The sequence below is a fragment of the Artemia franciscana genome, unplaced genomic scaffold (assembly GCF_032884065.1).
Source record: "Artemia franciscana unplaced genomic scaffold, ASM3288406v1 PGA_scaffold_29, whole genome shotgun sequence".
In the NCBI taxonomy this organism is placed as follows: domain Eukaryota; kingdom Metazoa; phylum Arthropoda; class Branchiopoda; order Anostraca; family Artemiidae; genus Artemia; species Artemia franciscana.
The window spans coordinates 102,636-116,126 of NW_027062660.1; the positions used below are offsets into that span (position 1 = coordinate 102,636).

Sequence of the window (13,491 nt, forward strand, 5' to 3'; positions counted from 1 at the left end):
TAAGTGTCGTCGTCTTGGAAGCATCGGATTTTCATGGGAAACTTTATTAGTAAACATGGTGAATTCAGTGACGATGTAAAAAAGAGAATATTTCTGATCAGGCTCTCAAATATCAAGGACTGCGCTGAAGTTCCTTTTTTTTTCTTTTTTAAGCCTTTTGTTCGACTGATTGTAAAAAGTGAACGAGTTGCTTGATGTACAATCCTTAGCCCAGGGCTGTGAGGGACAGGCTATATGTAAGTCACAGTAATTAACTATACTTGAAAACACTTTTCAGCCATAAAAATTTAAACGTGAATAGTTTTTTCATTCCACCCCCCAAAAAAATCAGGGGTTTCAAAAAACGACAGAAATTTGTTTTTATAAATTTTGTAATATTTTTATGAGTCGGACAAAAATTTAAGGGGGGGGGGTTCAAACCAGGTACCTCCTCGCCTATGTTCCAAACGGTGCTTTTACGGAGGTGTGAAAACTTTAGAAGAATAGACAGATACACTTTCCAACTAAGCTTAGAACAATAAAAGCCACGGAAATATTTTCATCAAGATCAAACCCTCTTAGCTGAGGGTACTTTGTTCAATTTTTCAAAAGTTTGTACATTTTTTGACGCTAGTAACTATCCATGGATGCCTTTAACCTCAATTCATTTTATATATTTGAAATTGGAAAAAACTATAATTAAAAAAAAATTACAAAACTAGATATTACAGTAGTTTGTTTGGAATGATTTTGAGTTGAAACTATTTGATTTTTGATGCACCTTATAAGTAATATACAGTAGCGAATTATTTCCCGAACATGTCACACATTTCACAGCGCGTGATTGTGTAAGTTGACGGACCGGACCGTCAGAGCAATGCATCGGCTGAGATCTGTGAAAAAAATTTCAATGGAGAGTATATGACTTTTCGCTACTGTAAATTACCTTGATTTGATTTGATGTCACAAGGCCTTAATTTGCTCAAGCAAACCATACACTTATGATTTTTTCCTCTTTTTTATCGTTATATTCTTCTTTTTTATGATTTTATTCTTCTTTTTATTTTCTTATCTATAGTGTAAAATTATAAGAAAAAAACTAACAAAACGAATAAAAATAAAACAATAAGAAATACTTTAAATCATTTTGTTAGAATTTCTCTTTGAAAAGCAAAAACAAAACATATAGATTCGAACAAATTGTACTTTCACAATTTGGAACAAAATTGAAAGGGGTATCGGACACCAGTGATCACTAAGGAAATTAAACGGTCCAATCTATAAAACGCTAGAAAACAGTTAGTATAGTACAATAGTGCAATAATTAATAAGTCTAGACAACACCACACTTTTCTTTTATCTTTCCCAACAAATCCAGACGATTATACTTATTTACTACACTGTAAGTTTCGCAAGGGAGACGAATTGCAAAACAAGTAAAAATAATAAACAAAATTTTTTAAAATCAATATCTATAATGGTAGAACAGTATTATTCATATAGTTCTTTGATTAAAAAATTATAACATATAAAAAGGCTAATACAATTAAAACAAAATACATTTTAATTTACCAATAGAGGAAAAATAAATATTCCTAAGAAAAATAGCAAGCACAGTAAAGGAATACTTCATATTAATAAGCAGTAATCAGTCAAAATAGAGATAAAAACAAACAAAACTTTAGAAGGAAAAAGGCATTGAAAAAATCTCCGTTAAAGGATCACCATTAAAATTACCTGTAAGTCGGTATCCTCAACTTCGGAAGGCGTATCAGAAGACGGTTGAGAGCTGATCAATAGGGGAGCTTCAGACTTCAACTTGACTTTGATTATATCCGAGAACGACTAGAAGACACTTGATTAGTACACTGCTTCAAAAGGTTTTCTTATATCTCATTTCCTTCTCTAGAAACTTATATTTTTCTATTTTCTCCATAATATATTATATTCTCTTTTCTCACTGATTAAAATTATTATGAAATTCATCCTTTCCTGCATTTGAAAGGAAATCAATAAATAAACTAGATATAATTTCAACACTGGTTCATAGGATTCTTTCCTTAAGCTCGTGAGTGCACACACAAGGGGAAGCCCGACGGACCTTTGAAGGTCACAACTAAGCGATATAATTTTCCAGGTCGAAAAATAGGACACCAGTCCAAATGACTTTAATTTTATGAGACTGGAATTCCCCGAGGGTCTGTTTAGGTCTTTTTCGAGTAATACATGCTATTACAACTACTAACAATTCAACGCAGACCAAGCCACCTGAGGCCAAAACAGCTACACACGCTCCTCGCCCATCCTACTCTATTCAAATCTTTACTCTTTAGACCCTCCCATGAAGTTCTCTGGTAATACATAGGTCAAACTGATTTTTCCCACACCTTGGGTGCCAGAAAAACCTTGGACTAGTATGTCCTTGTTAAAAAATTCAAAAGATCCGAAAAACAGTTTTAGTTTCCACTTTCTAAGAGAGGCTAAGATCAATAGTATAGGATGCATGCAGAAAGTAAATCATTAACAAGTTTTATGATCTTCATCCTAAATCGGCAGGTAATAGCAAATTGGGCACTTTATACTCTTTATTAAGCTTTAGATATTCATAATATGGTTATAATAATGCTCAATACATACTCAAACACACTGATAATAAGTAAAATGGACAAATAATGAACTGAGTAATGTACTGAACCTATGATAATAAAATAAAAAATCTGAAGTTTTCTATTTGGTTACCTGGGGCCCTCGAACTAAAATACAAAAGCAAATAATTATCACTGAAAGTAATTGATTGTTTCTTATCAGTTGGTAAATCAATACAAAGATTTTACTAAGGGCGTAAATCTGTTCTAAAACCGAACTGGCTATACACAACAAATACCTTGGTTTTATACCAAGATCATTGGACTCCATTAATCAAAATCGGGTCTTTACACAAGCTGCGTTTACCGTTAGGGAGAAAATTCTTGCCTAATCTAACTTGTGAATAGTTATTTCATTTATTTTGGCTTGGTTTTATGTCACTGTTCTCCCTGTATGAGAGGGGCTGCCCCCTTCTCCATCCCTCGCTCCTTACGATAAGGTTTTTAGTACTATAAAAGCTGCGCATTCCATTTCAAGGACCCCCTGTCTTTTGGAGTCGTTCTTAAAGAATTGGGACAAAAGTTTAACTTTAGCGTAAATAGAAACCGGTTGAAGAGGAGGAAAAACCACTCAAGCGGAATAACTTCTGTTATTTTTAAGTTACGATGTTGCTCATTGCTTTCTACATAAGATATTAGTTAATATAGACACCAAAAAAGGTTTGGGAATAAAAATAATGTAAAATAAATATAAATAACACAATAAATATAAAACCTGGGTGGCACTCTTATTAAAAAAAGATAATCTGTATATATAAAAATAAGTTGTCTGTGTGTGTTGTGTGTGTTGTGTGTGTGTGTGTGTGTGTGTGTGTGTGTGTGTGTGTGTGTGTGTGTGTGTGTGTGTGTGTGTGTGTGTGTGTGTGTGTGTGTGTGTGTGTGTGTGTGTGTGTGTGTGTGTGTGTGTGTGTGTGTGTGTGTGTGTGTGTGTGTGTGTGTGTGTGTGTGTGTGTGTGTGTGTGTGTGTGTGTGTGTGTGTGTGTGTGTGTGTGTGTGTGTGTGTGTGTGTGTGTGTGTGTGTGTGTGTGTGTGTGTGTGTGTGTGTGTGTGTGTGTGTGTGTGTGTGTGTGTGTGTGTGTGTGTGTGTGTGTGTGTGTGTGTGTGTGTGTGTGTGTGTGTGTGTGTGTGTGTGTGTGTGTGTGTGTGTGTGTGTGTGTGTGTGTGTGTGTGTGTGTGTGTGTGTGTGTGTGTGTGTGTGTGTGTGTGTGTGTGTGTGTGTGTGTGTGTGTGTGTGTGTGTGTGTGTGTGTGTGTGTGTGTGTGTGTGTGTGTGTGTGTGTGTGTGTGTGTGTGTGTGTGTGTGTGTGTGTGTGTGTGTGTGTGTGTGTGTGTGTGTGTGTGTGTGTGTGTGTGTGTGTGTGTGTGTGTGTGTGTGTGTGTGTGTGTGTGTGTGTGTGTGTGTGTGTGTGTGTGTGTGTGTGTGTGTGTGTGTGTGTGTGTGTGTGTGTGTGTGTGTGTGTGTGTGTGTGTGTGTGTGTGTGTGTGTGTGTGTGTGTGTGTGTGTGTGTGTGTGTGTGTGTGTGTGTGTGTGTGTGTGTGTGTGTGTGTGTGTGTGTGTGTGTGTGTGTGTGTGTGTGTGTGTGTGTGTGTGTGTGTGTGTGTGTGTGTGTGTGTGTGTGTGTGTGTGTGTGTGTGTGTGTGTGTGTGTGTGTGTGTGTGTGTGTGTGTGTGTGTGTGTGTGTGTGTGTGTGTGTGTGTGTGTGTGTGTGTGTGTGTGTGTGTGTGTGTGTGTGTGTGTGTGTGTGTGTGTGTGTGTGTGTGTGTGTGTGTGTGTGTGTGTGTGTGTGTGTGTGTGTGTGTGTGTGTGTGTGTGTGTGTGTGTGTGTGTGTGTGTGTGTGTGTGTGTGTGTGTGTGTGTGTGTGTGTGTGTGTGTGTGTGTGTGTGTGTGTGTGTGTGTGTGTGTGTGTGTGTGTGTGTGTGTGTGTGTGTGTGTGTGTGTGTGTGTGTGTGTGTGTGTGTGTGTGTGTGTGTGTGTGTGTGTGTGTGTGTGTGTGTGTGTGTGGTGTGTGTGTGTGTGTGTGTGTGTGTGTGTGTGTGTGTGTGTGTGTGTGTGTGTGTGTGTGTGTGTGTGTGTGTGTGTGTGTGTGTGTGTGTGTGTGTGTGTGTGTGTGTGTGTGTGTGTGTGTGTGTGTGTGTGTGTGTGTGTGTGTGTGTGTGTGTGTGTGTGTGTGTGTGTGTGTGTGTGTGTGTGTGTGTGTGTGTGTGTGTGTGTGTGTGTGTGTGTGTGTGTGTGTGTGTGTGTGTGTGTGTGTGTGTGTGTGTGTGTGTGTGTGTGTGTGTGTGTGTGTGTGTGTGTGTGTGTGTGTGTGTGTGTGTGTGTGTGTGTGTGTGTGTGTGTGTGTGTGTGTGTGTGTGTGTGTGTGTGTGTGTGTGTGTGTGTGTGTGTGTGTGTGTGTGTGTGTGTGTGTGTGTGTGTGTGTGTGTGTGTGTGTGTGTGTGTGTGTGTGTGTGTGTGTGTGTGTGTGTGTGTGTGTGTGTGTGTGTGTGTGTGTGTGTGTGTGTGTGTGTGTGTGTGTGTGTGTGTGTGTGTGTGTGTGTGTGTGTGTGTGTGTGTGTGTGTGTGTGTGTGTGTGTGTGTGTGTGTGTGTGTGTGTGTGTGTGTGTGTGTGTGTGTGTGTGTGTGTGTGTGTGTGTGTGTGTGTGTGTGTGTGTGTGTGTGTGTGTGTGTGTGTGTGTGTGTGTGTGTGTGTGTGTGTGTGTGTGTGTGTGTGTGTGTGTGTGTGTGTGTGTGTGTGTGTGTGTGTGTGTGTGTGTGTGTGTGTGTGTGTGTGTGTGTGTGTGTGTGTGTGTGTGTGTGTGTGTGTGTGTGTGTGTGTGTGTGTGTGTGTGTGTGTGTGTGTGTGTGTGTGTGTGTGTGTGTGTGTGTGTGTGTGTGTGTGTGTGTGTGTGTGTGTGTGTGTGTGTGTGTGTGTGTGTGTGTGTGTGTGTGTGTGTGTGTGTGTGTGTGTGTGTGTGTGTGTGTGTGTGTGTGTGTGTGTGTGTGTGTGTGTGTGTGTGTGTGTGTGTGTGTGTGTGTGTGTGTGTGTGTGTGTGTGTGTGTGTGTGTGTGTGTGTGTGTGTGTGTGTGTGTGTGTGTGTGTGTGTGTGTGTGTGTGTGTGTGTGTGTGTGTGTGTGTGTGTGTGTGTGTGTGTGTGTGTGTGTGTGTGTGTGTGTGTGTGTGTGTGTGTGTGTGTGTGTGTGTGTGTGTGTGTGTGTGTGTCGAGTGACGTCATGTTTGTTGATTGACGAAATTACAGACCGGGACATCGGGACACAAATGACGACTGGGACACCGGGACATAGGGAATATAAATGACGACCGGGACGCTCAAAGAGAAAGCGACCGGGACACAAGGAATGTTCGATTAGTAATCACCATCAACAAAGCACCGGGACACAAATGACGACCGGGACACAGGGAATATAAATGACGACCAGGACATAAGTAAAAAAAAACTAAAAAACTAAAAAAAAGGTAAAAACTACAAAAAAAAACTAAAAAGAAAAAAAACTAAATACTAATAAAAAAACTAAAAAAGCTAAAAACTAAAATAACTAAAAAAGAAAAAAAAACAAAAAAGGAAAAAAACTGAAAAATAAAGGAGAAAAACAAAACTAAAAAAAATGAAAATAAAATAAAAAAACTAAAAAGGTAAAAACTACCAAAAAAAATAAAAAGAAAAAAGAAAAAAACTAAAAAAACTAAAAAAAAGTAAAAACCAAGAAAAAAACTAAAAAGAAAAACACAAAAATTTATTTCATCATATACCAATTCAAAAACGAATGTATATACAGACCGGGAAACCGGGACAAAAACGACGACCGGGGCACCGGGAATATAAATGACGACCGGGACACAGGGACACAACTACAACGGGGACGCCGGGGGGCACAGGGGGATATATAAATGACGACGGGGACACAGGGAATGTTCGAGTAGCAATCACCATCAACAAAGCTCAAGGGCAATCATTCTAAAAAACAAAAAAAAGGTAACAAACTAAAAACTAAAAAAAAGGACAAATTCAAAAACGAATGTATATACAGACCGGGACACCGGGACACAAATGACGACCGGGACACAAGGAATATAAATGACGACCGGGGAACTCAAAGAGAAATTACAGACTGGAACACCGGGACACAAATGACGACCGGGACACAGGGAATATAAATGACGACCGGGACACAGGGACACAACTACAACGGGGACGCCGGGGGGCACAGGGGGATATATAAATGACGACGGCGACACAGGGAATGGTCGATTAGCAATCACCATCAACAAAGCTCAAGGGCAATCATTAGAATCACAGGGACACAACTACAATAGCGCGTAACGACTTACGCGCGCGGGGGGGGATTGGGGGGGCGAAGCGCCCCCACCAACTAGGTGTTGGGGTGGCGCAAAGCGCCACCCCAACAGCTAGTAATAAATAAAACAATGAACCAGCGTTACAGGTGATTTAATTTTTTGATAAAATTTAATAATAAAATTCTAGTAAAATCTGCGTCTTCATTCTAAGACGCAGATTTAAGACAAAGAAAAAAAAATTCAGACTGATGTTCTTTATGGTTGCACCAGTAGCTGCAATCTAGCAAGCGTTATCAAAACAATTTTAAAGATTGGAACAGGCTAACCAGGAAAAACAAAAAAATTTTAAAAATTTAATCATAAAAAAGTAATAATAGCAAAAGCTGGCAATACAATAAATAAATAAATAAAAAATAAATATATTCGCAAATTTGATGGCAGGCCGTTAAGCCTCTACAAAACAAAAATCTTAATTTGCATTTCTTCTAAATTTGCATAAGGAGAAAATGTCACTTGAATAATATTCATCAACTTCCTTCTTGAATGTCCGTAGGTTTCTGGAGCAGATTACTCTTTCTGGTAAGTTGTTCCAATGCTGAACAACTCGGTTGCCGAAAGTCCATCGGCCCATGTCCTTGTAAAAACGTTCCATACTCACTTTGTACTGATGTCCTCGGAGATGATTTTTATTGAACTGCACAATTCTCTGGGCTGGTACGTTATCATAGGCTCCATTGCAGAGCTTGTACATTTCAATAAGATCACCACGATGGAATCTATATGCGAGGGTTGGGATTTCAAGCTTTCTAAGCCGCTCTTCGTAGGGAAGGAAGCGTAACCTGGGAGAGAATTTAGTTATCCTCCTCTGAACATTTTCGAGAGCATCTATGTCCTTGTTGTAGTATGGTCTTGTAGAACAATGTCCATACTCAAGAATCGGGCGGACAAGGGACTTATAGAGCGTAGCAAGCATTTTGTCGTCCTCGCACGAAAAGTTTCTTCTGATCATACCAGCAACTTTGGAAGCCTTCTTGACGACAGCTTCATAGTGGCTACTGAAGTTCAGTTCAGAATCCACTAAGATGCCTAGGTCTCTTTCTTCTCTACTAAGAGTGATTGCAGCGGAACCAAGAAAGTATGAGGATGAAAAGTTTTGTGGACCCAGAGTGAGGATATGACTTTTCTGGGTATTGATTTCCATGATCCACTTCCTCATCCAGTCATCGATCCGCCTGCAGGTGGTGAATGTCTTCACATGACGAGATGACACGATAGAGCTTTGTGTCGTCCGCGTAGAGAAGGATGTCAGATTTGATGCCCTCAACTAGGTCGTTGATGTAGAGATTAAACAGAAGGGGGCCGAGAATTGACCCCTGGGGTACTCCGCTAAGAACTTCTTCTTCGGCATTGCTGAGACAACCTTCTACGCACACAACTTGCTTTCTTCCAGTTAAGAAGTCCGTAATCCATTGAAGAAGACTGAATGAGGACCCGGATGATGAGAGACCGTATTTCCTGAGCTTCTTGACGAGACGCTTATGGGGAACTTTGTCAAAGGCTTTCTTGAGATCCAAGTATATGAGATCAATCTGGAACCCCTTGTCGATGTTTTTCTTCCAATCATCTGTGGCACAAAGCAGTTGGATCTCTGCAGATCGTTCCTTAAGAAAACCAAACTGCTTTTCGGTAAGTATTTTTTCTCGTTTTAAGCGTTCTAGGGTGTGGTCTGCAATGAGAGACTCAAGTACTTTACACATAATACAAGTGAGGCTGATCGGTCTGTAGTTTGATGGGTCTTCTCGTTTCCCACCTTTGTATATTGGGACGACAATAGCTTTTTTCCAAATAGTGGGAAGCTCACCGAGTTCAAGAGACTTTCTGTAAATGTAGACTAGTGGCTCTGTTATTACCGTTGCAAGTTCTTTTAGCAGTTTTGGATGTAGATTGTCTGGGCCTGTGGACTTGCTTGGGTTAAGTTCTCTGAGTTTTTTTAGAACATCGCTAATTATTAAATATAATAATAATAATTAATAATAGCAAAAAACTTATATTTTGTTGCACTTCAGCACAAAATTAAGATAAAGATATCATTCTATAGCAAAAGCTATTAATTCGATCTTGAGTAATTCGATTTTTTTTTATAATATTGCAACAGTACTACAAAATATTTAAAATATTTTTGCAACAATACCTAAAATATTTTTGCAACAATACTTAAAGTATTTTTGAAAAGTTGGGACTAATTGGGATTCTAATAAGGAGTCTTTATTATGAATCGAAATAAAAAAATATATGTATATATATAGACCATTGCATTCATCATTTCCTAACCTAGATGATCAGGAAATTATCACTTTTTTCAAGGTTCAAGGTTCTCTTTTACAGTAGCAATGAAATACACAATTTTACATTTTTTTTTTCGTTGGCGAGGAGCAGAGTTCGTATACTAACGAGAAAAAAAAATAAAATAAAAAATACATCATATTACTGAAATAAACACAACTATTCATGCCTGATTTTCTTATTGAAGAAGCAACACCGAAATACCACTCAAACCTACCGTCAAACACTGGTTCATTCGAGACAATACTAACTTAAATTATCAGGCTTACACTAGGCAGGGTGTGCAGAAAGATCAAATCCAAACAATCACAAAATAATAAAAATAATAAATACAAGCATTGAATACAAGCAAACGTTTTCCGGTATGGGGGGAGGGTTAACAATTTTCAAGGGTGATTCCCTTCCCCTCTCGTGTACAGTATTCCAGGTAGCAAATTACAGCCAATATGAAATATATTTTGATAATCAATCCACGAAATTTTCATTAGACTAGGCGATTCGCAAGGTCTTAATATGACCCTGATTACTCTTTTCGTTGGTTACATAGCTTGGATTATTGTTATCCATCTAATTTCTACTTAATAACTTACAAAAGTTCGAATAGCAATTCGGCTCCAGTCAATTTCAATAAGTTCCGACACAGGTAATTGTCCTACACCAAAATAAGTTTAAATTTTTTAATTTTTAAAGCATTGAATGACCAACGTTCTGAGCCGAAATCTAATGGTAGCAAGTGACAATGTTACATCTATAAATACGATAAACTTAGACCAAATCAAAGGAACCATGTACCGCACTGTAAATCTTGACCATCTGAAATCTGAATTATCATTTCAATATTATAATTCGGTGGGTGCCCTCTTAAGTGTCAATGAACGAACCCAACACTGATTTTAGAAAAATGGATGAAATTCGATATATTGCTTTTAGTCAGACATTGAAAGCAGAAAAGAAGAGCTGGGAATTTTCTATTCCAATTAAAATTTGTAAGTAGAGTATTTGTGTTAAATAGATCGAATTTTATAGTGTGGTTGGAAAGCTGTATTAAGTTGTAAGTAGTGTATGGAAAGTTATAGTTTAGTAAGAAACTGCAAGATATATATATATATATATATATATATATATATATATATATATATATATATATATATATATATATATATATATATATATGTATATATATATATATATATACATATATATATATATATATATATATATATATATATATACATGTTAGTTATTTATGTTAGAAAATGTGACTTAATACAAGATGTTTTGTTTGGGTATAAGGTCATCCAAGACGTTTGAACGAGTAGGTAAGGTCAAAACTTCGATCAAGTGTCGATCTTTTCAAAATATCAATGTATGAGCACATTTTATTTTTTACGAAATTATCAAATTGTTTATACTAAAATATGTCAACAGATTTCCTCGCAACAAAACGCTGTAACAGTCAATTTCAACAATTGCAATTTAGGAAATACCCTTTTTTATAGAATCTGCCTTACACGCCAATGGCTGCAATGGAGGTACAGAAAAGATCAAAACAATATGTGACTTACTCTACCATCAGGATTTGAGGTTAAAGAATCGTAGTATTCAATTAGAGAGTGGCAAAGAGCCAAAAAAGTTGGTTGATCAACAATTAACGTTGCTTGCTTTGCTGGTTCCATAGGGGGCACTTGAAATCTGAGTTTACGCAGTGAAAGTGCTTCTTCCATAAACGAATGAACCAATCCTTCATCACAGGGGTAGGTATCCCACAAACCAGACCTTCAAATAAAGAACGTCGCTTATCTAAAAATTGCTAAAAAGCAGACGTTACACATACTAGAAAACGTACTAAATCATACATTCATTAAATTTGGCATTTCGCCAAATATTTATGCCACATACTACTATGCACACAGTCCTCTGGTGGCCCAATGGGTTTGATCTCAACTTGGTAATACGGGATTCAAAGTTTAAACCCGGCTGCACCAACACATTGCAGGGCTGATACAAGGACCTTAATAGTCAAGAAGCATCGTTAATCTGACACAATACAGTACAGAAACTTGAAACCTCTAAAGTAGGGCTCTCAGATACGCTAAATCTGATGGTGTGATTTCATTAAGGCCACTTATCTTTTTGGGGGTGTTTCCCACTTTTTTTCAAAAATCAGACAAATTTTTGCAGCCTTGTAGCCTTTGATGGTTAACATTAAATTTAATAAATTTTATACATTTGGAAATAGCGTAATAAGCGAATTCTTTGATATAATACTTGTTATTAAAATCATTTTTTACAGTCTCGGCTATTACTGGGCCGAGTCGATCCTTACTTACAGTTAGTTACCGCCAATTGTTGGATTTATTTCTTCTTATTTTTCACCAAGGCACTCCGTATAGAAGGAATTGCGGTAGCAATTTCGAAGGGGACTCATTCGATTGCAAATTTAAAGTTCTAATTCCCTTTTTTAGATTTAAAAGTAACTGGGCTTCTACTACTACTATTACTACCACTACTATGAAAGCTTGGGGTGTTGGGGTGAAATTTTATGGGAATGTTTATGGGGAGTTCGAATAAAACAAAAATACACATGCATGCAGGTTGTGAAAAGGGAATATAGACAATATCTTAGGAACAGCTGAGAGTATTATGTTAAAACTTTCAGGGCATGTTGAGAGGGATGTTGAACTAACCAAAAGGCACAATAGTACAGTTAATCGAAGGTTTAACCTCAAACAAACTGCAATAATTTTGATTTTGGTACTATTGAAACCAAATAAAAAAATTCGACAACACATAAAATATGGGCAAAAATCGAACGAGGCAAAATTGACCATTTTTCGTCTTTCCTTATAGAATGACAACTTTTAAAAACAACTGAATTTGTACGTATAGAAAGTCTGTAATAGGTAAATCTGGTACGTAGATCACGAACATGCACTTTTTTTTGTTATAAATCCTCACGTTCAGTCCCCCCCCCCTCATGCCCATAATTCAAGCGTCGATATAGGTCTGAGAGCAACACTACGCAAAGTTGAATTCATACAGGCAAAATAGGATTGCTAATACAGAAAAGAAGTCGTGTACATGACAATTTACCAAACCCCCATCCAACCCTCCACCCTAAACATGACCATCCCAAATTTTTAGAATCCAATAAGCAACTTCTCACAACTACTTAAATCATTGATTTTGATTTGAACAAAAAATCACAGATAATTTGAAAGTGCAAAAGGATTGGAGATTCATCACATTTTATTTAATTAATCACAAGTATTCTTCATCTTCGATTTGAACCCGAGCATTAGAACAACTAGTTCCTTTGCAAGATTTGCAAGCAATGTCACATTCGATGCCATTTTGATGACAGCTGCACCGGTTACTATCACATGATCCCTTACAACCATACTTCAAAACAGTGAGAACTTTCTTTGATGCCGCTGGAAGATCCGTGAAGATAGGATACAGCATGCCGTTCTTAAGTTTCCGTCCCCAATTCTCAGGATCAAGAGCAGGTCTCTGAAGCTCAATCTAAGTAGACCTTGTGGTGCTCAGGAATAAAATGATAAAAGTAACAATACAAGTTGGTATCGTCACCGATAACAACAGTGTACAAAGTATTCGAACACTCAACCGCAGTAAGTAAGTCAGCATTAGCTTTAGCTTGGATGGTTTTCAGACCTTTGCCTCATAAATGATCAGAAAATACATTGACGAAGGGCTATATTCTATATGCACGAAAAAAAATTTTTTTGGTGGTCAGTGTCATTTCTAGGCTAAACAGTATTTCCCTTCCAGTGACACGGTTTCACATAGGATGAGTCACGTCTTTTGTCGAAGCAGCAATGTCGTAGCCATCAAAGACAATAATGGTGTTTGGATATTCGGCCGAAACGTAGTTCAAGTATCGGTCTAAGATCTCGGAGTATGTTTATTTCTTCGTCCAGGGAATCCTGTGAAGCAAAGTGCCCTCGTCTAGACGTAGGTGTAATTCAGAATATGCTCTTCCCCAATAGTATCAATATCCGAAAGTCGCTTGGTAGCTTTTGCTAGCTCTGGTATATTTTCTTTTGGAATGTGCCAGAATCTTCAAAAATAGACGCAGGATAGGAACAAAGTTCTTATTAAAATGAAGATAATTCGTCCATATTCAGTCTTTTGGATATAGTTAGAAGGTGCAGAAACAATAATGAAGGGTCTAAACGGTGGATTTCTCCCCCGTTTCTTTGCTTCGT

At 38.0% G+C, this 13,491-nt stretch overlaps 1 protein-coding gene across 1 annotated transcript in view; it reads right to left on the reverse strand.

The window, feature by feature from the left end:
* Positions 1–365: 365 nt before the first annotated feature.
* Positions 366–13,491, reverse strand: part of LOC136041557 (calcineurin-binding protein cabin-1-like) — a 41,742-nt gene continuing 28,616 nt past the window's right edge. The window contains exons 6-7 of the mRNA XM_065726245.1: positions 10,828–11,038; positions 366–1,824 (exon numbers count right to left, since the gene is read on the reverse strand). Of these exons, the coding sequence (XP_065582317.1) occupies positions 1,693–1,824; positions 10,828–11,038 (343 nt within the window). The 3' untranslated portion in view covers positions 366–1,692. The remainder of the gene's footprint in view (positions 1,825–10,827; positions 11,039–13,491) is intronic.